This window comes from Onychostoma macrolepis, chromosome 03, assembly GCF_012432095.1.
Source record: "Onychostoma macrolepis isolate SWU-2019 chromosome 03, ASM1243209v1, whole genome shotgun sequence".
NCBI classification, from domain to species: Eukaryota; Metazoa; Chordata; class Actinopteri; order Cypriniformes; family Cyprinidae; genus Onychostoma; species Onychostoma macrolepis.
The window spans coordinates 41,519,923-41,547,830 of NC_081157.1; the positions used below are offsets into that span (position 1 = coordinate 41,519,923).

General features: G+C 37.7%; 1 protein-coding gene across 3 annotated transcripts in view; it reads right to left on the reverse strand.

The window, feature by feature from the left end:
• The window catches only part of spop (speckle type BTB/POZ protein), a 66,700-nt gene that overhangs the window by 13,375 nt on the left and 25,417 nt on the right, over positions 1–27,908 (reverse strand). For all 3 annotated transcript variants that reach the window (XM_058769038.1, XM_058769039.1, XM_058769040.1), the window contains 4 exons: positions 17,680–18,009; positions 16,180–16,301; positions 15,890–16,041; positions 4,686–4,813 (listed from right to left, as the gene is read on the reverse strand). In XM_058769038.1, coding sequence (XP_058625021.1) covers positions 4,686–4,813; positions 15,890–16,041; positions 16,180–16,301; positions 17,680–17,757 — 480 coding nt within the window. In that variant the 5' untranslated portion in view covers positions 17,758–18,009. The remainder of the gene's footprint in view (positions 1–4,685; positions 4,814–15,889; positions 16,042–16,179; positions 16,302–17,679; positions 18,010–27,908) is intronic.

Here is a 27,908-nt window from a genome sequence, read left to right on the forward strand (position 1 = left end):
TGCCAAATTACAGAACTGCTCGATACAGATGGTTCTGACTGATGAGATTCACTGGTGGCTGTCGTAAACGTTCACATTTAATAAGTGGGTGATTTATGCTTCTGTAATCTCAGTATTTTTTCAATAAAAATAATATAAAATTGTATTTATTAATTTCAAATTAATATTAAAACATGATCAAAAAGGCCTCATGATAATGTTGTAATGTCATGATTCATAACAAATCACACGGCCCAAATCGTATGATTATTATTGAAGATTCGATAGTTAAACATCATTGAAGATTTTTATTATAATAAAGCATATGAAGAAAATGAATGGGAAATATATCTCCTAAGGCTTCTGAACAAGTCACTGGAGTTCTGTCTATCTGTCCGTTTACAAACAAGACTTTATCTTCAGCCTCAGAAATAGGACGGATCACTACTTTAAAGTCAAGCACATCACTTTAATGAGCAGCGCGAGATGGGCACTAGAGCAGCTCTGTGCTGTCTGGACTCAAGTATGACTGAACTGTTTACTGTGCGTAAATCTAAACACAGCAACTAATGAGAGAGGAGGGTGTAAACTAGTGTGTATGCTACTTTTCCACTGAACTTGATTAATGAACATGTGACACGCACTCAAACTCGCCGAGAGAAACCCATGTGCGGACATTCATTACTCACTCATTAGTGGCACCCAATACAAAAAGAGGAAGAGACGAGTTGGGAAAAAAAGGGAGGAACAATAATTCCAGGTGACTTCCTGCATCTATAAATAAACACCTCAAGACAGCGGCAGTCCTGACTACTAGCGTCGCATCAGGCTCATGCTAATGAGCTTGCCCAGGTCATAATGAATTCATTGATTAATCAAACCAAGCAGTGCGTAATTTACACACACACTTTAATTAGAGAATTACCACACGGTATCTTCTCACTTCAGCTCTTAATAACAAACACACCTCCACTGCACACCAATGCAAGACACAATTAAGTGCAGAATTTCCCACTACCGGACACCATAAACATTTCTCAAATAAAATACACAACCAGATATAATACAGATTTGAGTCTGTCTGTATTTTATGTCTATACATACAAATACAGATTAGATGGACAAACAGACAGATACTAATGTGTAAATCTGATGTCAAAACTATGTGGCCAATTGCATTAATTTCATCCTTAAAAAAAAAACATGACAAACCAAGAGGCAAGCTTTATTTGTAAGCAGCTGTGCGTTTGTGTGTTTATACAGTCACTCTGTTTCAAACTACACATACGCTTTTACATGCATCATTTCCACTCAAGCTGTTCAAGTCTGGCCCTGACCGCAAACCTCTCTTTTTCTCCTTCACCTGAACTTATTCCTCTCTTTCCCTCCTTCTGACACCAGCATCTGCCTCTCGTCTCACTGAACTGTCTGCGATTATGTATGCGTGTGAGCGGACTTGTCTGCAGAGAGACTACCGACCTCATACATCCGTGAAAAGGGATTCCTGACTTTGAAAACACCCTTTGTAGAGAAGCAAGCACAACACTGATGTAAAGATTAATGCATTTTGAGGATCACACCGCATCAGCTTGTCACGTATAGTGTAAATGTTCACAGGGAAACATTCAAATGTTAAATACTCTCAAATGAAATCGCTTTCATTAGGGTAACATGGTTTAGCACTTACACCTCTCACTCTCCTTCCCTCGATCACATTCTCATCGCCGCTGAGCCCTCTATGTTTTGAGGGTGAAGAGGAACAAAGCAGATGCTGCAGGTATAGAACTTTCCTCTTAAAGTAACAGTTCACCCAAAAAAGAAAGTTTTCATGATTTCCTTCCTTCACGTCAAACCTAAACCTCTCCGGAACATACACTACTATCCAAAAATGTGGGTTAATTAAAAAAAAAAAAAAAAAAAAAAAAGACACCGTTTCTTGTAATAATATCATCATGATTTTTTTCTTTAACCCAAAATAACACTTTTTTTTTTTTTTCTTTTTAACTGATTGCATTACATATGCTGTTCAACTATATTTGTCGTTTTTCAGTTTTTTCCTATTATCGTTTTTGTTTGTTTGTTTTTTTCTTTCTTTCTTTCATTTAGCTTCATTCCTAATAATATCTGCACTCTAAAAAATGCTTGGTTAAATATGGACAAACCCAGCGATTGGGTTGTTTACAACCCAACAGCTGGGTTAAATGTTTAACCCAACCGCTGGGTTTGTCCATATTTAACCCAGCATTTTTTAGCCTTCCAGTTAACTTGGGTAAATTTACATTCATGAATGTTAATTAATGTACACTTTCCCTTTCTGAAGTGAAATGAAAAATAAAATAAATAAATAGTTTAATTAATAATCAGAAAGTATGCATTGAATGTGTAAATTTTTACGGTTAACAAATGTGAATAATGTTACAAAAGATTTCTATAAAAAAAATGCGGTTCTTTAAACAAAGAATCATGTATCATGATCAAATGTTTCCACAAAAATATTAAGCAGTACAGCGGTTTCCAACATTGATAATAAATCAGCATATTAGAATGATTTCTGAAGGATCATGTGACACTGAAGACTGGAGTAATGATGCTGAAAATTCAGTTTTGCCATCATAAAAAAAATAAAATAAAAAATAAAACCTTACATTAAAATAGAAAACTTATTTTAAATGGTAATAATGTTTCACAATATTACTGTTTTTACTGTCTTTTTCATCAAACAAATGCAGCCCTGGTGAGCATAAGAGACACTTCTTTCAAGATCATTAAAAAAAAATCTTCGACTCCAAACTTCTGAAAGGCGAAAGTTTGAAGAACTGTACTGTATTCGCTCTTTTTGATGCAACGAATGGAGATTGAGGCTTCAAACTTCAAAAAGGATTCAAGAGCACCATGAAAGTAAGGGTGAGTAAATAACAATTTTTTATTTTTCAGTAAACTATTCCTTCAACTTGCTACCATTTCTAAACTTTTGTGTGTGTGCGTGAGTGAATGTGTGTGTGTACATATATATCAGCAGCAGATGTTGCAGCCGTAGTGGATCTCTGAGATATCAGTGTGGCATATGGCTGCACTGAGTGAAAGATGGCTGCTGTCAGATGGAGAGAGAGAGAAGTGTAGAGCTCATTTATTTACTATGAGCAATCTACCTGCTGGAGAATGGAGGTGGAGTGAAGGAGCGATGGAGAGTTGAGAAAGAAAAAGAAAAAGCAAGCAAGTACAGGTGAAGGAGAGAAGACCTGAGAGAGAGCATATACACATAACAAAATTATAGAAAAGGTGGATCGAACAAGAGAAAATAGCGACCAAAATCAACGAATCATTAGCTAAAACTGATGCGTTATTAGTCTGATTTCATCAATCTTTAAAATGCAGAGAAAAGAAACCAGAATTCGAATTAGATATCCTCTTTTTCCTTCAAAATCCCTCCACCTCACTGGCCACAATGACACCAAGTATTCCACCTCTAATGGGACCCCTCTCCTCATTAAAAACAAGAGAGAAAGAGAGAGAGAGGGAAAGGTATGCTCAGACCCTTACTTAAGGAGCGAACAACTAAAAAAGAAACCGCATAACAGAGGACAGAGAAACAGAGAGAAACACCTCAAATGTAGGCAAAAAAAAAAAAAAGAGAGAATGGAATTGTGGGAGGAAAACTGAGTTAAGAATGGTGCAAGAAGGAAGAAAGGAGGAGGCAATGCTGAAGTTCTGGGAAATAATAATGAGACACAGGAAGAGAGCGAAGAGGAGAAGGAGGAGGAGGAGGATAGGGGAGAGGAAAGAGTTTGTCCATCTTGATTAGGATGTGTAAAACTACATATTTTCAAGACTAGCAGACTAATTAGTCTTAATGAAACCCTGTATAATTAATATACATAGATATCAGGTTCACCTGCCCCCTTTCAGACATGTTTCTTTGGGAGTGTTTACATAAGGCACTTTTTTGTGTTCAAAACCGCTAGACTGAGCGCAGCAGAATAAAACCGGGACCAATGAGACTTTTTTATTGTTTTTAACATCATCTAAACAAACGTTGTAGCTCAAAAAACAGTGTGAGGCATGACGCAACAAACTAAAAGCATCCGTCTGAATGTCTATGACTGTAGTGCAATGCTTTAAAGCGGGTGATTTTAAAGACAGGCTTTAACAACTTTTTAACAGCTCTTTCAAAACAATGTGATTCTGGGGTTTCATAACTTTTAACTGTTATAGCTGAAATCACATGTATTAAACAAGAATGCCCATGATCAATCAAATTTTTCAAAAAAAAAAAAAAACTTTGAGGTCAGTGAGAACTTATTTAGCATGGATTACTGCCACTTTTGATCAATTTTCTTTTTTAGCTTTAGCAAAAAATCTATCCCTGTTTCCACAAAAATATTTAGAAGCTTTCAACACTGATAACAATAAGCATCACAAATCAGCCAATTAGAATGGATTTCTCAAAGATCATGTGACCCTAAACACTAGAGTAATGGCTGCTAAAAAGATTTTTCACTACAGGAATAAATTATTTTAAAATAGATACAAATAGAAAACAGTTATTTAAAATTGTGATAATATTTCACAACACAACTGTTTTATCTGCATTTTTGATCAAAGCATAAGAGACAAGAAAAGCTTACAGACTCCAAACTTTTGAAAAGTAGTATATTTTAAACCTACCAAAAGGAAGTGCAGCATATGATTGGTCGTGCATCACTTACCTCACAGAAGAGTGTCAATTTGTCATCAGGCAGCAGTCCGTTGGCCTCATCCAGGAGGAAGTCTCGCCTTATGAACTTCTTGAACCCCCAGTCTTTTCCTTGTACGAAGCGATACGCCCGCTGGCTCTCTGCACAAAAATACAAAAATAAAGCATATTGGCACAAAATTGATTAGGTGGACACAGAACACCGGCCTTGCTCCAGGTCTCTGTGATGGCATGACCTATTAACAAAAATGAAAATTTAAAAAAATCCAAATCGAAATAACTTTCACCATGCACTATAATTCAGTCTCAGTATTAGAGTGAGGCAAAAACCTAATCTATGCAAGAAATCTCACATCTCTCAGACTAATCTAAATCCAAATACTCTTTAAGAGGCTTTTCTGCCTATCTGGCAAGGTCTATAATCTTGCTCTCCATTAATTTCTGCATTATAACCAGTCTGATTATTCTGTGATTTTTCACTCTCCTGCGGTTTCTCTGAAAGCACCTTAAAACTCCATGAATTTCTATTTGTATTTTTATAGCTACTATGTCCAAATCTTCACTCCATCTTCACTGCAGATGTTTCAGCTGACCAGCAGGATCAGGTTCATCTCAGTTTCACATAAACCACACTGGAAGGTATTTTGGGACGGAAAAAAAAAAAAATACAAGTGTAGTGACAATCACTAGCAGTTTAAATATCAATTTTAAAAGACATAGGAATAAAAAGAGAGAACAAAGAGAAGGAGAATAAGTGGAAAAGAAAGGAAAAAGACAATGAAGAGGATGTAAAAGGAACAAGAATAAGATGGGAAGAGTACAAAAAAGAAAGAAGAAAAGAAGGAACAACAAGAGAAGGATGAAGAACAAGAATACAAGAAAGTGATGCTGAATTCAAGACGTGCTGACAAAAATCCTACAGGAGGATTTCTCCTTAGTCACTACTTTCATACACAGAAGGGAGAGAAGGGAAATACATGACACAGGAAGTGGGGGAAGAGCGAAAAAAGGAGAGATGAATAGATTCCTTTGTGCTTTTGTTGCATTGTGGGAATGTCTGACAAGCACACTCTATCAAGTGTGACATCCTCTCTTCCTAAACGTTACACTTGTTCTAGTGAAGCATCTTTCCTCTTTTCTCTGTCGGTCGAGCGCAGCTGGGGCTCAAGTCATTGCCGGTTAATCTGCTGCTGTTTGTTTGTGTGTGTGCAGGTGTTTTAACATGGTGTGAAATGGCTGTGTGTTCACAGCTCAACTGTGACAGTCATACAGACCTACGCAATAGGGGAGCACTGGAAGGGCAACCAAAAGACATGCCTCAGGAAGACCCTGGTCTACCTTCAAATCAGAACTCAAGTCACAGCAACTTTGCAGTAACTGCTGCTGCAGGTATCCAATAGCAGAAAGGACAATATAATGCTAATTATTATGATTACCATTTTCAACATAAGGAAAAACCCCATTTTAGGAACGTAACTTTGAAATGTGACAATTAAGCACATGTCCACACCAGATTCAATTTAAATAGATGTAACAATATATATTAAATCTATTTTAGATGTATTAACACTCATTCACACATATTTTACAATAATGAGAATTGGGGGATAAGGGAAGTGTGCTTAATTGCTTAAGGAATTAAATTAACTAACAAACTTTGTGGCCAAGCATCACTTTATTTTCATTAAAACTAATTTTTAAATGTTGTCTTTTAGTTGTGTGGAAAACAGACACATCTTAGAGATATATAGCGAGAGAACAAGAGGATATAGACCAATTTCGGTGCAACCTGGTGGCAGAAAATGACAGTTTTCAAGTAGCAGTCTATGGAATAAAATAATAAAAAAGGTAAATTTGAGTTTATTTTTCCTAATTCTGACTTTCTTCTCACAATTCCGATATTATATCTCACAAATCTGATAAGAAAAATCAACTCGTCATTCTCTCTTCTCCTTGGCTCAGAATGATGAGTTTATATCCCACACTTCTGGCTTTTTTCTTTCCACAGAATTGACAAACTCGCTATAGTTTAGTTAAATCAAGTTCTGAAGTCCGAACTAGGAGATATAAACTTGCATTTTCAAGAATAAAGAGAGATAAAATAAGTACACGTTATAGGTTTATATAGTATTTCATACTGTAACTGTAGGGCTAATACAATATGTGCCCTATGAAATGCATGTGTGAATATTAAGTACACCTATTGTTTAAATCAAATTGCTGCTTTAAAAGCACAGAAATCATAGCAAGTTTCATCCATAGTCTGTCCATTTAAACAGCTGCGTTTAGCTTCAAATGGTGTCTTTGACGACAGTATTCTATAATACACAATAATAAATTTTTTCTCTTATGGATTTTACCCATTTCACTTGTTACCAGTGTTTTTCTGCCACCACAATGCATGCGCAGCTGCAAGTGATGCAACGATGACATCTGCTCCAAATTGGTCTATAGTGCAATTTAATGAGTCATACATAAATGATGCATCTCAAAATGGTCAAGTATTGGGCAGTTTATTGATATAAGTTATGCCTCTGGTAGTGCTTGCAATACAGGACTGCCCGTCTTGCTCATGAGTTGTGATGTCTCAAATTGGACAGACAGGAGTGTTCACAGATGGCATGGTTTGATTCAGCTGCTTTGGAGAAGATGCTGATGGACCGGTGGGTAATTAACCCTCCCAGAATCAAGAACTCCTCAGTAAATCAAGTTACTCACCTATTAAATGGGAGAAGCAGAATTTCAAAACATAATTTTTCAATCCCCACACCATACAAGCTTGAACACTACAGGTGAAAGCTACTACATATGATGACAAAAAGGCCAAAAATGATACCATTTCACATGTTCATGCATAACCCATGTCCACATTTGCATAAACCTTTTCATGAAATATAGTGGAAGACTGACAGAGAGAGGGGGGGTGGAAAAAAAGTGACAGAGACACTGATTGGTCTCTCGAGGAGGTCTGGGGTCAGATCAGGCAGTGGCTAAATTTGTGCTCTCATTGGGGACGTCTAGCAACTAACCAATTGCAGTAGGGCAGGGCAAGTTCCTGTTGGCATCCAACCAGGGTCAGGCCTCTGTGGACACGAATACACAAGCAGAAAGGAGGTGGAGTGTTTTAGGACATCTGACAGAATACAGCTCCAATAAAAAGGACTGACAGATGGATTATGCATAGAGGGAGTAGAGAGAGTTAAAGCATTGAAATAGAAAGAGCAGCCAGTGGTAATACATATTCAGGCCCCGGCGCTGGGGTTTGGGGCACAGTGCCTAATGTCCTGGCACACAGAGAGAAAAAGAGAAGGTTGCTCGATCGCAAATGCACTAAGCATACACACACACACAGAAAGCCAGGGAGGTCGAAAGGCCAAGCTCTGTTTGCCCATACTTTAAAACATCTCTGTAAGTGAGCAAAACTAGATGAATTCCTGAGGGCATGCATCAATTGACCAGAGTTCAACAGCAAACCATTTTAATACGCAACACCGCAATTTCGAACTCCTTGAGAAAAACATTGAGGGCGTCAAGTAGTCTTAGACTCGGACTAAACACCCATTGACCACCCAAAGATGACCTGATGCGTACTTCACACACACAAAGCAAAAGTTGGCCGAAATAGCCAGCTGGCTTGCACATACGCAATTTTCAGGTGTCAGGATACACAGGTTTTTCTGCTGGAGAAGATTTCCTCATTGGATTTGCCAATGTTTGCAAGGACCATGGCATCTAGTCTTTGAAAGATTTCCAAGAATTACACTCGAGCCACTTAGTAGCAAGCAAATTATATCTTTTAGCAGATGGTCTTTTAGTTAGATGGTCGCTTCCCGTCTATATGGGCGGATCTTGGACAGAATAAGCTGTAAAGTGGACAGATTTTTACAAGAATAGTCAAAAGTCTGGCTACATGACACTAAAAAGAGAAATACAGCGAGATGCGTCACATTTTTCTGAACAACAACAACAAAAACATCCTCGACTTACACTGCCATTAATAGAGAGTTCAGTCGCACAATGTCAGAACAACAATGTAAGTAAACTGACATTCTCAAAACAGCATCAACAATCCTCCAGCGTAAACACTATCCAATAATTTCTCTAACCTTGACAGTCCTGTACAAACATACAGAGAGCAAAACACCTTTAACTGCCTGATATGATAAACCGTCAGCTCTGATCGGCTTGTCTCGATTGGGTCTGCAAAAACGTCTGGTCTCTGGGCTGCTCTTGGCTGGAATAAGCTGCAATGTGGACCACACTATGTGGTTAGTCAAACGTCCGGCTACGTGAGAACACTGCAAAGTATTGTTAAACTAAATACTATAGTGTATATATATATATATATATATATATATATATATATGTATGTATGTATATATGTATGTATGTATGTGTGTGTATGTATGTATGTGTGTGTGTATGTGTGTATGTATGTGTGTGTGTATGTATGTGTATGTGTGTATGTGTGTATGTATGTGTGTATGTATGTGTATGTATGTGTATGTGTATGTATGTATGTGTATGTGTATGTATGTACAGTGAGGAAAATAAGTATTTGAACACCCTGCTATTTTGCAAGTTCTCCCACTTAGAAATCATGGAGGGTCTGAAATTGTCATCGTAGGTGCATGTCCACTGTGAGAGACATAATCTAAAAAAAAATCCAGAAATCACAATGTATGATTTTTAACTATTTATTTGTATGATACAGCTGCAAATAAGTATTTGAACACCTGTCTATCAGCTAGAATTCTGACCCTCAAAGACCTGTTAGTCTGCCTTTAAAATGTCCACCTCCACTCCATTTATTATCCTAAATTAGATGCACCTGTTTGAGGTCGTTAGCTGCATAAAGACACCTGTCCACCCCATACAATCAGTAAGAATCCAACTACTAACATGGCCAAGACCAAAGAGCTGTCCAAAGACACTAGAGACAAAATTGTACACCTCCACAAGGCTGGAAAGGGCTACGGGAAATTGCCAAGCAGCTTGGTGAAAAAAGGTCCACTGTTGGAGCAATCATTAGAAAATGGAAGAAGCTAAACATGACTGTCAATCTCCCTCGGACTGGGGCTCCATGCAAGATCTCACCTCGTGGGGTCTCAATGATCCTAAGAAAGGTGAGAAATCAGCCCAGAACTACACGGGAGGAGCTGGTCAATGACCTGAAAAGAGCTGGGACCACCGTTTCCAAGGTTACTGTTGGTAATACACTAAGGCGTCATGGTTTGAAATCATGCATGGCACGGAAGGTTCCCCTGCTTAAACCAGCACATGTCCAGGCCCGACTTAAGTTTGCCAATGACCATTTGGATGATCCAGAGGAGTCATGGGAGAAAGTCATGTGGTCAGATGAGACCAAAATAGAACTTTTGGTCATAATTCCACTAAACGTGTTTGGAGGAAGAAGAATGATGAGTACCATCCCAAGAACACCATCCCTACTGTGAAGCATGGGGTGGTAGCATCATCTTTGGGGTGTTTTTCTGCACATGGGACAGGCGACTGCACTGTATTAAGGAGAGGATGACCGGGGCCATGTATTGCGAGATTTTGGGGAACAACCTCCTTCCCTCAGTTAGAGCATTGAAGATGGGTCGAGGCTGGGTCTTCCAACATGACAATGACCCGAAGCACACAGCCAGGATAACCAAGGAGTGGCTCTGTAAGAAGCATATCAAGGTTCTGGCGTGGCCTAGCCAGTCTCAGACCTAAACCCAATAGAGAATCTTTGGAGGAGCTCAAACTCCGTGTTTCTCAGCGACAGGCCAGAAACCTGACTGATCTAGAGAAGATCTGTGTGGAGGTGGGCCAAAATCCCTCCTGCAGTGTGTGCAAACCTGGTGAAAAACTACAGGAAAGCGTTTGACCTCTGTAATTGCAAACAAAGGCTACTGTACCAAATATTAACATTGATTTTCTCAGGTGTTCAAATACTTATTTGCAGCTGTATCATACAAATAAATAGTTAAAAATCATACATTGTGATTTCTGGATTTTTTTTTAGATTATGTCTCTCACAGTGGACATGCACCTCGATGACAATTTCAGACCCCTCCATGATTTCTAAGTGGGAGAACTTGCAAAATAGCAGGGTGTTCAAATACTTATTTTCCTCACTGTATGTATGCATGCATGCATGTATATGTATATGTATATGAGAGCAACAAAAACAGACAGAGTTTAATAGCAGATTATGAAACGAACATCTATAGCAGGTTATGAAATGAACATCTGCCTCCAGCTGAATGCTGATACTTTTAGCACAGATGTGGCGGGTGACTTGTACGACATCTCAAATTGACTTTTGACAGGAAATGCTGTTGCTTAGAAGCAACGACACAAACTTTAATATTACATAAAACAGACAAAAGCTATCAATGTGCATCTTCTGCACATTGTTGAAAAAGGGTATTTCTTTTTTTGAGTGTTTTCAAAAAGTAGTCAAATAGAATATGAATTCAAAACAACTAAAGTGAAAAACAAAAAAGATTAAATTCCACTTTCAAAACCATGGACAATGTGAATACAAAGAGTACAGATTTATGTTTAAGTCCACTTACATTAAATAGATATTCACCCACAACTGTGGTAGACCAGCCAAAAAAATAATTTAAATCCTCATCCTTCTGTGGCTTTACAGTGAAACCGTCAGCATTATAAATGTTGATCTATGGGAGTATTAACAGCTACGGGCCACACGGGGCTGAGAGCAACAGCAGTAAAGCACTGTTGTGTAAATATTCATCAAACGGTCAATAGCCAATAAAGCACATTCAGAATCAATATCTGCCAGCACGCAGTCTCATCTGAATAACTACACACAGCACGCAGTGAAAGGACAGTCAACTGAGTAGTTTATACACTACCCAACATCCATCCAGTCTACAACTGTGAATCTTTCATTTCTCTATTAGCCCAGTGCCTCTGTCCTACAGCATCTCAATTTCTAAAAGCCTGTTCAAAAAAAAAAAAAAAAAAAAAGAAAAATTCTGAAAACAGAACAAATGTATCTATATGAACTAATTCACAAGTCTAAAATATTTATTTTTAGTAACAAGGTTTAATACATAAAAAAAACAAAGCAATAGTTAACCTTTAAAATAAAAATGAACAAAACTTTTACAGTATTTAATAATCTACATTAACATTGATTTCAGCACATACAGTCCTAACCCATATATACAGAGTGTGTAAGTGTATATAAGTGTGTGTGTATGCGTGTATGTATATATGTACATATGTATGTATCTATCTATCTCTCTCTATCTCTCTCTCTCTATCTCTCTCTATATCCATCTATATATCTCTCTCTCTCTATATCTAGAGAGAGAGAGAGAGAGAGAGAGATAGAGAGATAGAGATAGAGATAGAGATAGAGATAGAGATAGAGATAGAACAATAATGCATTTCAGATTAGCAATAGCAAGAGACATTCATGGCTATGACATGGTCTAGGCATAAATAATATGGTGTAATTTTAAATCTCAGCAAAAGAGAAGTTTTTGTAGGATACTGCATTTTAAATATCATTCTGTAAAATCCAAATAAGCTTTACAGATCTTTGTTGCTGAATCCATGACAAATTTCAGCGGAAAACAAAACAAAACAAAACAAACACCTTACTTTATCTTTCCTTAATTCCTCCCATCTTGTCTGTACTAATCTGAAAAATGTCTGAAACTTTGTATTATGAGCACTTCCTGTGTTTATTTGCCTCTTTATGATGAATCGCTTGTTGTATTCCTCAATTGTAAGTCACTTCGGATAAAAGCATCTGCTAAATGAATAAATGTAAATGGTTTAAATAATGCTTTTTGTTTTTTCATGCTTCTTCCAAAAAAAACCAACAAAAAAAAACAACCTATAAAATCACTCATCGTATATTGTTCAGAGACTTGTTCCATTTCTGTTTGTCAAATGTCTGTGAAACTTCCTCAGTTGTTGAGTCTTTTTATATTCACACAAATATTTTAAGAAATTTGCTGGAAATAAAGCAGTTACATTTTTTTGCTGAGCTTATATATGAAAAAGTATTCTTTATAATCAGTCTATTCATTACATAAATTTGTACTTGAGATTTAGATCATCTGAATAAATGCTTTAATTTAGTAATCAGCATGATGCTCTTCAAAGGGTAATGTTTCATTAATTTATTCTGGTACCTGGGAGAGTTTATCACTGCTAGAGTGCCTATTGTCTTCAAAATAGCTGACGAGGAGTTGCTTTTGTGGATTGCTTTATTTCTTCTACTCTATAAAGAGGATGTTTTGGGATTGTGCGTTTTGGAGCATCTCTGACTTGCACTTGATGTGGTTCTTCGATTTCTTCCTTGGGAGCTCTCATTATTAAGCAGCTCTGCAACAATACATTCGGTTCAGAAATTTGATTTCAATAAAGAGTAATCTATTTCCAAACAAACAAGCCCCTCAACATACAGTATGTCCCACCCCAATATCTACAAGCCATTTTAACAGACTACATACACACTGCTCTCCTGTTACTGGTTTCAAATGTCTGTCAGTCCTGATCACTGATCCTCAGAGAGGACCAGGTTCCTCGGCACCTCTATTTGTTCGTCGTCATGCCCATGACTGACTCCATAAACACAAGTCATGCTGCAGAGTCCCAGTGCCTTCTCACAGGCCTCTTAATTAAAGCACTTTACTTTGTTTTTATTTCTCTTTCTCCACCTCTGCTTCTCCCCCTCCTCTCTCATTCATCTCGCTCTCCCCCAGGAGGAGGGCAGGATTAAATTGGATTCTAAATGATCCAGAACCGATAGAGCAATTTCTGCTGCCATATTTTCATCCTCCGTCCCGCTTTAAAAACTCTCCCCATCACTGTACGGTGGCTGTCGGCGCTCCCATGTCCCTGGGGACGCCCCAAGCACGTCACCCCCCTCCCCAATTCCGGAGGGGCGCTAAATGGAGAGAACGTTGAGTGGAGGAAAGAGATGGAGGAGAGGGGGAGTGTGGGGCAAAACACAAGGAGCGCCTTCTCGTCCATTAAGGTGCAGAAAATGAGAAAATTGGAAAATGAGAGACGGGGTTGTTCAACCTCTCATCTCATCTCGCTGCCACAATCTGGCACCCTTTTCTCTTTCTTTCACTCCCGTTCCTCTGCCCATATGTGAGATTCTTCAAAAAGATGAGAGTGTGACTGCTGCTCGCACCTCAGTTTCATCTCTCCAGGCCGCGCAGAGCTCGCCGCCTTTTGTGTAATATCTAATACAGGCTTGTATAAAACCGCCAGCATCGGCGCGAGGATGATTCAGGGGCGGTTTACCAGCTTAAGCTTACCTTGCCTTGCCTAAAAATCACACGACATTTATAAAAGAACATTTGTTTTCAATGCTAATGTGAATTTATTGTTTGTACACCATTGTTTTTAGTGAATTAATTCACCATGTACCGAAATGAAAGCAAGCATTTACTGTCCGTCCTATATACACACACACAGGCAGAAATTTGGTAAGAACTTTCAAGGACCCAGAAATTAAAGTTCTGTCATCATTTACTTTATTTCCAAATCTTTCTTTTGTCCAGCACAACAGTAGAATATCCTTGACATTCTTTCAAATATAATAGAAGTGATTGAAGACTAGAGCCATCACGGTTTAAGTATTAAAATGTGGTGTGATGCATTTCATGTCCTCTGCAGCCATTCGATAGCTTTGTGTAAGGAACATACTAAAATTTCACTCAAATCTTGACATTTGCCCAAGCTGTCCTTGGCAATTGATTCAGTTCACAAAAAAGATAATAAAAAAAGATTTGTTCATGAATCAGACTGATCCAGTTTACGAGTTTAACTCGCTCAACAATCGGTTGCAGTGTTTAACAGATACATGGAGGGGAAGATTATGGGTGAACTGCCTAAATTTCAGTCTGGTCGCCACACAAATCTATCATATGACTTCAAAACACCTAGAATATAACGCACGTCATATGGAGTCGCTTTATCATACACTTTTGTTGCCTTTGCCTCCTTTTTGAAGTTTGAAAACTACAGTCCTCATTCATTGTAGATGCATTAAAACAGCAATCTGTACATTATATGTTCCATAGAAGAAAAAAAACAAAACTCTTAAACAATGGCAGAATTTTCAATTTTGAGTGAACTAATAAACTTTTGGACAGAGCAAAAACTGGGTAAAGTAGAATGTTTAGTTGAAGACTAAAGCTCCTAACCAAACACACATTTGTGTTTCACCATTTCTTCTCTATACACCAACAAACTCCATAACCTTGCGAGCTACAAAGTTCACTGACCTAACACACACACATGCCCACACTCATATCATATGCATATTGATTTGTTCAATGTGTTATTTTTTACATTTATAAATGTGCATTCGCCAGGATCCACGCCAGGATGTCAGAAATATTTTATAATAACAACAACAAAACCACCTTACAGAAAAACACACCGCGAGCTATGAATAATACTTGGTTTAAAAAAAACAGAAAAGCAAAATCAGGCATAAAGTTGTTCCAACTGAGCAACTGTAATTCCGTGGCACTGAAGGCCAAACCCCCTGAAACCCACTTACACCCATCAAACAGGACAGCCTGGAGGCCATCACCCCCAAAAAAATCTCAATTAAAACACTGCCGCCTGCCTCAAATTTAATATTACAAGGGGAAAAAGTTCACGTTGAATGTTATTACTTTCACAGAAAATACCGCACCATTCACACTTTCAGAGGCATGCCAGTCTGTGATTAACTTCATTTCACAGGTATCTGTGTCTGTAGGATCTACAGGTCCCTAAAGGAATCAAGCGATACTGAGCTAGTCTGCAAAAACTCTCTGATTAAATAAATGTTTCATAAAACACTGATTGTGATGAGTATGCGGGAACAAAATTTGCTTCTGCTTATGCACAGTTTTATTTTTAAGGAGATCAAATTATATACTAGATTAGAGGTGGACAAAAATCACTGTTTGGGCAATTTTATATCACTAAAACGATATATATAGTCATTTTGGCTGAAAACAAATTTAAATGGTTTATATATAAGAAATAATAAAATAGCTGAAATGAAATTAGCTACCTTTAAATTGCCAATCTTTTTATTAAAACTGGATGGACACAAGACAAAGACAACTTTTATAAAGGAAGCTAATACCATGGTATAATAAACTATCCTATTGCTTCCTTCACCAAATGAAAAAAGAATTCTTAAGAGTTTGATCAGCATCTCACCCATAGCTTTGGTTTCCTCGCCCTTGGCGTTAAGGATGGAGAACTTGAACTTCGCCCGAACCTCGCTCTTAGGACAGCTGACCAGGAGCAGATAGAGCGACAGATAATCTTTACTCTCTTCATCCAGACCTTTTGGATTCACTCGCAAACACCTGCTCAAAGCCAAAGAATATTACATCAGCAGTTAGACTTTGTTTTAGTCTAAAAGTTTATCTAAAAACAAAAAAAAACAAAATTAAATAATTACTTAAAATATGTTGTAAATCTGTGTGTGCTCCTCCCAGTCTTACCATTTAAGCTTGTCATTGGCTCCCGAGGAGAAGGTGGAGCTTTTGATGACCTCGCCCATCTCCTCCCGGCAGAAGCTGAAGTTGTTGATGGTCCACATATAGGAGAACTTAACCACTTTGATCTGGACAAACACAAACACACAAGAAGATAACAGACAAGACACTTCATTCTTCCATTTATCCATCTACTTTTTTCCCCCCTTTCCTACATTAGATCCGCAAGTGTTGGCCAAGACATCAAAAAGCGACACATCAAAACCGCCTTTTATCTTAATGCGCTCTGACAACAAACAGGATGGGGAGAACAAGGAATAAAAAGACCTCAAACAAAAACACTGGGGGAGAATGATGGCAAGATAAATGAAAGCATTAATGGAACATGTTTCACTAGTCGTGGGGATTCTGAACACGCTGGAGGGTCCTGTGAAGTCACACACACTCAAAACACAGAGGATAATGGCCATTACATATTTTTAGACAAACAGACACATACACAGATCATTCAGGTGTGTACAGAGATGCTTTCTCAAGCAAATATAAAGTTTAGTGATGCTTATATTATTTATGTTTATATAAAATACCTGTAAGACTTGTGTTTCTCTTTTGAATTTACTTTCTTTTCAAAAAAAAAATCTTAAAACAAAAACTGTATCATGGTTTCTACAATATTAAGCAGCACAAGTGTTTTCAACATAAGAAATGTTTCTTGAGCACCAAATCAGTATATTACAATAATTTCAGAAGGATCACTTTGCCATCACAAGAATAAATTACATTTTAAAATATATTTAAATAAAGTACAGAAATTAAAACAGAAAACAGTTATTCTGTTTTTACTGTATTTTTGATTAAATAAATGCAGTCTTGGTGAGCATAAACACTTACTTTAAAAATAATTTGAGAAAACTTAAGTGACTTTTAATGGTGTGTTTTGGTCCTTTATGAAGCTTCACTGCCCCGGGAACTATTTTTATTACTATTATTTTATTTATTTATTTTTTTTTAAGAATGAAAAAGAGCAACATTAACATTCTTATAAACTACTCCTTTTGTGTTCCACAAAATGAAGTCATAGGGTTTTAAACAACACATGGGTTATTTACCACAAGGTAATTTTAAAATGTTATTTCAAAACTACTTATAATTCTATTCAGCAGATTTAAAAAAGGATGCCGATTCCACATGATCCAATTGATTGGCCATTTTTAGCATCAGACGAGACTTAATGTGTGTCTGGGACACCAGCGGTGCTCAGATCTGCACCTGGAAGATCTAGCTTCCCGCACAATTTAGTTCCAGTCTTGCTCTAACACACCTGCCAGTAATTTTCTAGTAAACCCATGAAGTTTGAATGGCTGGTTCAGGTGTGTTTGATTAGACATGGAACGAACTCTGAAGGTAGACCACCAGAATTGAGCACCCCTGTCACAGAGTATACAGATTCACCGACTGACCCAGAACCACACACACACACACACACACACACACACACACACTCACCTGTGTGTAACACCAGCTTTCGGCCACAGGGCCGCTGGTCATTTCTGCAGGAGGGGGCGGACTCGGTACCCTGGACATCGCCAGTTTTGAACGTTGAAGGTGGGGTAGGGGGAGGGTCACTACGCCAGCCACCGCAGGACGTCCCCGACAAAGCGCACCCACGTAATTACTCAAAGGCAAATAATGCACACGCACGCATGTGTATTTCACAGCCGCCGCCAGGATCCGGGCACACACTCGTGTTCAGCGTAACCCAGAGAACATAGAGGGAATGCAGGCAGAACCTTGAGGTGTTTTTCAGTGAGCCGTCCAGTTCATTAGCTTCACAACCTGTAGCAAAGAAAAAGCAAAAACAGATTGAGAAATTATTTCACACAGCTTTAAACTTCAATCTTTGAAAATGATTTAAATAAAATTAATTCAAACAACATAGTAGTAGGGCTGGGACGATAAATCGATGCATCGGTAAACTTTTCCAATTTTATGAATGATTATTTTAGGTTCAAGTGCGTGTAAGGATTTGGAAACGAGCAAATCTGTTTCTAAAGCATCTGCTGTTCAAATCTAAGCTCAGAATAGATTCTGCATCGATTTATCATCCCAGCCCTAATCAGCAGCAGCATTAAATTTTCTTTAGTAGTTCATGTACAACAATTAATAATTCAATATACAAGTCATTATTTTATTAATAAAACAGTATATTTCTGCTAGAGTTCGACCAATATTGGATTTTACTTAGGTTGGACCTCACCGCACTGGCCGATACCGATTAATTAACTGATAGTTTTAAAATGGATACTGAACGGAAAATAAAATCTAGTTAACAAATTAATCACTTCGTAATTATATGAAAACATGCACTACAGTATACCGTGTTCACACAGTTTCATTGTCGATGTTTTAAATCTGCCTCTGAAGTCACGTCTAAACAAACTGCACGTGCTGTCAGTGATTTCTGCCTCTAGAGGCCGCTCTCGTGCTGTATAACAAAGACTATAGGGAGTGTGCTGTATAAAGAGGACCTTCTCAGCCGCTCCTACAACGGACCCAACCCAGAAAAACTATCGGCATGGATTTTTGCCGATAACCGATAGTTTCACCAATCAACTATCGGTGCTGATTAATTGGCAAACCCGATACGTCAGATGACCTCTAATTTCTACATCATTTAAAAAAAAATTAATAAATGTTTTAAAGTCATGGTGAGTGAAGTGACCAGATAACAATGACGTGACGCGATCAAACAGAGGCGCGCACTAATGCAGCAAACGTGTCTGCAGTGTGCAAGCATTTAAAACTGTCTGAGAATGACGCAAAAATCATTACAAGCACAAAGCACTGACAGCGAAAGACTGTTTAGTGCTGCATCTCATGTCTCCAATGAGCAGAGGAAGAAGTGGTTGATGCCGGTTACTGTATGATGACTGAAATCGCGAAATGGCCTTAAACAATGTGTAAATAAACTGCAGAATGTTATGTTTTCAAAAACACGCACAAATTGCATGTAGGCTATTCAAACAGTGCTGCACAAGCTCGCGGCACCAGGGATCAATGTCCAATGTGCAAGGAAAATCTGCGCTGAAACGGTGTTACTCGTCAGTTGCTCAGTAACATTTTAATTAATTTTTTAAAAGGCATGTGACCGTGTTTGGTATTAGGCCCAGTGTTTCATTTTGTTCGGCGTCGGCCAAGAATTTTCATTTTAGTGCATCCCTAAAATAACGAACCACAAAAATATGCAGAATCAAACAAACCACCACATCTTGTGTACTGTTTGATCTCAGTTTTGTTGATATCTAGTTCAGCACGTCTACATTTGCCACTGGTGTCAGAGTAAAAGCTAGACCTCTGAAGACTCAGAAGCACCATCAGCAACTACAGCAAGTAAATCCGTCAAAGCTACGTTTATAATGCTGGAGGAAAAAACAATTTCTTCTTTTCCCTTTGTGTGAAACAGCCCTCCCTCTCTTTTCCAGGAGAAAAGCACATTCATCATTCTATTGGCTCTCTTGTTCATTTCCCCTCAAACCTATGAACCTTAAACCTTTTCAATCTTTTTTCGTCAGACCAAAAATAAATAAATAAAACAGAACCTCAGGACTAATCCTTATTTTTCCTCTCGTTGCTGCTAATTAAGGTACTTTAATCGTTAGCTGGATACACCCTAGCCATTAATGAATTGACCAGAAACACCAAACTAGCCACTTATCTAACAGTACAGTAAGTCATTAATAGGGCTAATTAATGGATGTAAAAACAGTCCAAGGGAAGCTCGTGACTGATAACCAATTAAAGCAGAAAAGCAAATTTCTCGCTCCATGAATGACATTTATGAATGTTTAAAAGAACACATGGTCAAAGGCCCTCTCGGGCATGAGCTGGGTAGAAACGTCTTTATTAAAATGTGTCACTTATAGGTAACTTTTTAATTTACTTCACAGAACAGCAAGATTTTCTGTGGTCAGATCACAAAGTTATGAAGAGCTGAACATTTCCCAGACACGCTGACTGGGGGACCTTTGATTTTAGCTAAACTTTAAAGAAAAAAAAATCCAAGTATTATCCTCTCTTTTCTCAATCTGAAGCGACCTCATCACCCTTTCATCTCCCATTCCTCTCTCCATTTTTTACCGTCTTCCGCTCCTCTCTCCCCTTTCTCACTCAACCTGCACGTCCCTTCGTCTGAGAGCGAGAGAGACGGAGACGTTCCTTTCCCCTAATTAGCATCTGATTGAAAGGATAGACCACGGCCCGGCGGAACCTTCTGTAAATTGTGTGACGATTTGAAACAGAGAACGAGAGAGGAAGAGTACATGGTGAAGAAAATGAACAGTGCAAAACAAAGTGTATTGTGGGGAGGAGAGAAGAAAAGAAAATATTAGGAGAATGAAAAGGTCAATTCAAAACTTTTCAGAAGTACAGAGCAACTCATCCATTTCCCACCTACACACTAAAGCTGGGTGATAGTTAAAATAACCCAATAGTTTTCAGCCATTTAACAAAACAGAAAATAGATCTCGATATGTATATATCTGCTTATATAGTTTGCTTAAAAGCTAATTGTCCAATTAGAGGAGTCTTTTTGACTGAAGTCATTCTTGAACAAGGATTTAAAAAAAAAAAAAAATTTAAATGCAGCAAAATAATAATACATGATTTAATAAAAATTAATATTTTTGGGTGCGACAAATGTTTTAAATCAATCAGTTTTATTTAGCCCCAAAAAATTTATTAATTAAATCTGGGTAAGTGAAGTGTTATGTAGTCCACTGTCTCAGGACTGAATGTATAAATTAAAACAAGTTGTAAAAGTTTGTTGACAGCAGGCCGCCTCTTGACAGGTCAGCCAAACAAATTCTACATATTGCTACAACTATACTGATGACTTCACCTGTAAAAACTTATCCACAGTGTGCACAAAATTAATTTTATTTTCAGAACTTAAAATTATCGATTCACCACATTTTCTATTCCACTTCTAACAGACAATATAAAAGCAGATATGAAATGCGTCTTTTGTTTTTATTCTCACAAGTTGTGTATCCTTTAGGAAACTTAAAAAGACCTTTAAAAATAATTGTGATTTTCAAACTGTTGCTTAATTTTATATAGAAAAATTACCATAAAAACAAAGAATATTTGATATATTGCCCAGCCCTACTACAAACACCAAAATTAATGCTCAGGGACGATATTCATTACCTTGCAACTCATTATTATCAGTTAAGCTGATCTCTTTTTTTTTCCCCCCCTCCTTCCTTTGTGCTATTTGTTTCTGATGAAAAACACTTGTGGCATTTTCACTCAGTAAAACAATAAAATATTAATCATTCAAGTCGGGGAACAAGTTGGTGTCCATTTGCAATTCAAATTCCCACCGACTTCCTGGCAATTAATTTCCACGCGCGTGTCTCCAGTTATCCGTTTTCTGAACTTCATTTCCAGTGGTCTTTGTATCCTCATCTATCGGCACCATCAACGCAAACTCACCTTATGGCAACATAATATCACTCACAAACTCGCTAACAACCTTTCAGCACTGAAAACACACATACAAACAAACAACAGGTTACACACTGTGCCAGCCGCAAGTTTAACAGGCCCTCGCAGATTCAGCTTACACACAACTCCACAGGAAAGCTCACGTACTTCCAGAAAAATATATTTGCAAAGTTCCAGTTTGTATTCATAAATGTTGGTAACTTATAATAATAATAATAATAATAATAATAATAATAACTTACATTTATATAGCGCTTTTCTAGGCACTCAAAGTGCTTTACATTGTGTGGGGGGGGGGTCTCCTCATCCACCTGGATGAATTTGTTTTCGGGTTACCAATAAAAAGTGCAGCACTTTCGGTGCATTTAAGACATTTAAATGCATTCCACAGTATTCCACAAATTTACCCCTAAATCAGTGCAGAAAATCCATCTGGGCCTAGTAACAGACGATAATCCACAGAACACAAACAGAATGCACACACACTTCAGCTGTCAGAGAGGTATGAGGGGGAATCTGAGCTTGCAGGCACACACCAGATCAAAGAAACAGCATGTTTCACATGTGATCCTGTTCATTAGTTTGCAAACTACTCCGTATATGACTTAATAACTGGAACCACACACACATCATGATTTAAGGGACTGCTGATGTTTAAACCTTAATTTCACAACAATGAATCCATATTTGGTCAATACAATAACAGGGCTTGATGCTTACTTTTTTCTCAAAAGGCATTAGTGCTCCTACTTTTAAAAATTTTGCAGTGCACAAAAAACTTGGGTACAATGAAAATTGATCTAATCATTTGTTTTTCCTTAATAAAAGGTATATGAAGAAACATTTACAAGCAAAATGATTTATTTGAATACAAAAAAAAAATTACACTAGGTTTTTAAATATTTCTGCTTCAAACTATATGCATTCAACAATTATGGATTTATTTATATTTTATTCTATTTAAATGCCAGATAGTGTTAAATGACACACCAATAGTAATAAAAAATAAATAAATAAATATATATATATATATTCTTCATGATGTATGACTTAATTGTAAACAAGCCAGATCTACTCTTATTTCAAAATTTCTTTACTACTACAACCTTTCAGATCAGCGAGACAAAATATGCACAACCATGTAGAACATATACTACAAAACATTGTCATAATTCTTCAAGAGTATATCAACAAGCAATCATTTTTCCATTACCTAATTATTCCATTAAATTATAGCCATGTGAAGTTTAATAATTATGATTTGATTCCTGTTTTCCAGACAAAGTTAAGACCTCTTCAAATTAATTACAACTTACACCATTTAAGATGTTTAAACTTTTTATAACCTTATATTCGAAAAACATTGAAAGACTTTAAGAACCCGCAGGGACCTACATTTTCTTTCACACACATACTCCTAAAATGCATTTTACACATTTATTTTTAGTCACAAACGCGAGCGAAATTCTCACACTGGTCAAGCCCCGACTGATGTGAAGCACACAATTCACAAACATAACTATGATAAATCAAAATATATTTGAAGTCAGAGTACAGTTTGTTTGGTTGATGTGAGCGCATTTTTTTTAATGGAATTCACACCCGAGTGCATAAAGATCAGATCCCCTATCGACAACATATAATTTGCATCTTTGCATGCTCCCAGACCCACAAATTACAAAATAATGAATTTTTCATTGCTGCTTTCTCTGAATAAACAGCTTTCGGAGTTGCAGCTTACATGCTTTGCGTCTTGTGATACATTTGTAGCAGACAACGGGACATTCCGTGTGTGCACAACTTCAGTGCTAAATCTAAAGGGACACAGTGAATGCGGGGTTCGATATCTGATCAAACTCGAGCCAGACCAAGCAATGGAAACAAGTGTGTTACAACAGCCTTAGATACAAGTGACTTGGTTAAATCCCGATTAGTTTAAAGCAGTGTCAGACAGCATCTGAGATCAGATCGGCTGGCACACACGAGGCGGGTGGGACGAGACGGGTGCCAGGCAAGGAGATTCAGCCCTCGAGGAATTCATTACTGCAAGCGTTACCCAGCCAAAATAATTAATGAATTAATGAGGGGAGGGGAGAGAGAGCGAGGGAGAGAAAACACACAGCGTTTCGGCGCTGAAATTCTCTTTTAGTTGCGACTTGAAAGAGAAACATGAAGTACAGCCCCACCCAGCAGACTCTCCCAACTGGATTGAGCTTCTTGTGAAGAAATGAGAACCATCACATGACCTTTCACTTATTTAAGCTCCTCCCACAGAGAACATGTCAACTACACACTATCAGAAGGGGAGTGGCTTAATATAGAGAGGGGAGGGGTTTAGAATGGGTTTGGGGAAGGGTCTACAGGGAGGATATAACTTTGGGAAGATGGGTCAAATTTCTCAAAGACTTTTTTCTTTCTGGTTTAATTTTATCCAGTCTCTTTTTTCTCTCTCCACAGACACAGAATGAAAGGGATATGTTGGAAGAGAGTAACAGATTTTTTTTTTTTTTATTTGACCTTATTCAAACCCCCCCATGCAATGCTAAAATACATTCAGGGTCAATGTTAGGTTGACATCTAAAAAACACATTTAAAATCAACATGAAATGATTGCAACCCACTTTACTTCCACGTGACATTTCCAAATCAAACAGGACATTCAAAACAAGTTTAGGTACAGAGAAACTCATGTTAAAAAAATAATAATAATAATATATATAATATTCAAATTTTGGCTGACAAAATGTCTCAACTTTTAATTGAACAAAAAAAAAAAAAAGATGGAAAATTAATATTAAACATGACCTTAAACCAATACGTTTGTTGATTAAGGTTTACATGTGAATAAAGGCCTAAAAAATCTGCTCTTTTATAATATAAAGTGATTGTGTCTCTTCAAAAGACTTGGATTAAATCACTCTGTTCATGGCATTACTGCTATGATCTCTACACACTTTTAAAGCATCAAAATTTTTATGTAAGGGATTTTCAACAGAGGGAAACAGTGGCAAAAGTACAGGAAAAATGAGAAGTGGCAGTATGCAAGAAGACCTGAAGGTACGCTAAAGATTCAAAATGGAAACAGAGCACTGGAGAGAAATTTGTGTTTCGAGGTTTAACAAAAGTCTTATGGGTTTGGAACGATGGGAGGATGAGTAAATGATAATTTTAATTATTGGGTCAATTAACCCTTTAAGACTCTACAACATACCAAACAAACTGTACTTCAGCCTTGATGGTCAAAGTTTGAGACATGAAGAGACAGTGAAAATTTATTAGCATGACATCTTTTCATGCATCCAAACATTAATTTCCTCCTATCTTCTGAGGATAAATGAAGTTTGTTAATTATCAGCTTGATTAAAATGGATGAGTTGATGCCAGAAAAGAGACGCTGAAGCATTCATATTAACATGTGTGGAACTACAAATGTCCAAATTTGATGCACATCTAATCATTACCAAGTTAAAATCTAAAAATAGATGCAGCTTAATTTTTCAGATAACTCAAAGTCCAGAAAAATGGCTGCAGTGGAAGAAAGCCCCTTGAATTTCCCTTCTCTTTTTTTTCCCCCACTGAAGGAGAGAGAGTGGCAGTGTCTCTCTCGTTAAAACACAGTTAGGGAGCCATGGTGTGTGTGCTAACAGTTTGCCATTGCACACTGCTGCAGTGTGATCAATTAGACAGCTGACTCTCAAGTTTACACCACAGTAAAAAAATTTAGGCTGTAAACAAACACATGAATACATATATAGCCTTCTCGCCCTCAACGTGGTTACCTAATTATACAAAACATGGAATACACTATAGTGAATACTGTATCTGTCAGTCATAAAACAGGCTGCTTTGCTGCTCAATGGGCTTGTAAAATATATCATCAGTTGATGCAATGATCTCGATTCATGATACGTGGTTAATGTAATGGTATTATCAATTTCAGGGTATCGTGATAGCAAAATTTCACTAAAACTGGAGATCTAAAAGCTCTACTGCAATTTACGTCAAAATAAAAGCTTGAAAGTACAGTATGAATGGTTGACAGCTAGCGGTTTAAATGGGTAATGGTCCAAATTCAAAATATCTTTTTCAAGTGTAGAAATTACCCTGCTGAAAGAAAACAAAAAAAAAACTATAGAACACAGAAATTCTAATGGTTTCCACTACAATTACCATTACAACCATCAAATTTTAACCCTTTAAAAAATGGTTTCCTGTAGTGCATTTTGGGACATATTCCATTAGGATATAGTGGTTTTAACAAGCCACCAATAGGTGGTGGCCAATTACCAGTAGAGACCAATAGGGATCAATACAATTCCCATTATAACCAGTAAAACCATTACCAATCTTCAAGTCTTTGTTTGACTTTTGTTATATGTTATGTTGTTATTTATTTATTTATTACATATACATACATACATATATACATATATATATACATACATACAACATTGTTACAAAAATCTATTACATATGAATGCGAATTTTCTATTTAAAATATATTAAAATAGAAGACTTTTCTGATCACAAATCTTTGTGAGACTTTCAAACGCATAAAAATTAAAAACCAACCCTAATAATGTAAAAACTTATACCTTAAATAAAAGTGTAAGGCACATTACCACACGTTTGTCAATCCTTGTGCAGTATAGTTATATTCTTGTTCTCCTCCACTGCAGTGTGTGTGTGTGTGTGTGTGTGTGTGTGTGTGTGTCACTTTTGAAAGGGCACTGGCCCCACAGGGGGGCCCCCTGCCTGGGACCCGCTGCCTGCCATCCATCAGAACAACACAGTTAGCAAAAACACTCGGCCACAACCTGCCGAAACCCACAGCCATAATCAGTACATCTCCAACCTCTAAAGCTAGAGAGGTGTGGAGCTGTGTGGGTAAGAACAGTTAACTCACTGCTTGTTCACATGATATTTAAAACTATTCTTGTTCTATTACCGCCCTCTTCAGTGTGTCTCGCACTGTTCTAATTTATTCTGTAGGGTTTTTAAGGCCCAATAAAATAATTTAAAGCCTGGAACACACCTAGCCAACGCCGAAAAACTAGTGGCGATGAAAGCAGACTGCGGGGTCGGCTCACGTTGGCAGCGTCTGGGTCCAAAGCTGCCCTGACACACCAAGCAGACGCTCCAAACCCGACAGCCAAGTAGCACGTCCGTTCTGCGCCTTTCACGTGCACTGGTTCGCCAGCTGAACAGTCAATCAGAATAATCAGATGGCCTGACTGACCGACGAGCTCAGACGCCGAGTCAACATGTCGAATCGGCCGAAAAAAAGCCAACAAGGACCAACTTCAGCCTATGGTGTGGAACACACTGAGAAAACTTAGTCAGCCGACGAACAAAAACTGCCTGATGGCCGACCGTCGGCTTAGTGTGTTCCAGGCATAAGAGTGTTGATATAATAATCTTTCATATGCCCCAAATCCAATTCTACCCATGATTGAAAACAATGGCAGGACAAGAGGTGCCTTTTATTCTTCTGCACTGTACATCCAAAAAGAGCCTACAAAATATTCTATCTTGGAATAAAAAAAACCGAGGACTACCACCTGAAAGCACAAGAAAAATAACATCAAGAAACAAGATACAATAGAGGAGATATAAACACAATTCAGAAAAGGGAGAAAAGATGGATTTTCCGATCAGCTTTGTAGAAGCAGTGCCCACTAAAACCCCTTCAAATTGTCAGAAGTTCCCCAAGGCTCACCCTCAGGTCCTTTACTAATTTGTTGTTCATGCTGAATTTGGTGTTTGAAGCACATCAGCAGAGTTAAAACAACATCTTTACATTAGGAACAAAGGATTTGCTCTCAAATGGATCATCAGGTCCTTTTATATTTTCAGTAATGACCTTCAACTTGACTTTGCCAGGTAACACATTTCCAGGCTCAATTATCCCCCTTCAATAGATTTCAAAGGTGTTCTTTAGAAGCATAAAAGCTTTATAATTAGCATGAGCCCTCGCTCACGTAATGTGCCAAACACAAAGCAGCTCAGTAGCTGCTAATTTCTTTGGCTGTCCTTACAGTTGTGTCTCATCTCTGTTGATCCTTCTTTCCTTCCTTCCACACACACACACAGAAAAGAAGAGACACACTCACACATCCTAACACTCCTCACCAGCTGAGCTTGAGCCATGTGTGAAAGCCCTTCGTGTCTCTGTCTTACTCTTCTTCTGGTGAGACTCGAGTTGAAAGGCAAAATAACTTTTTTCT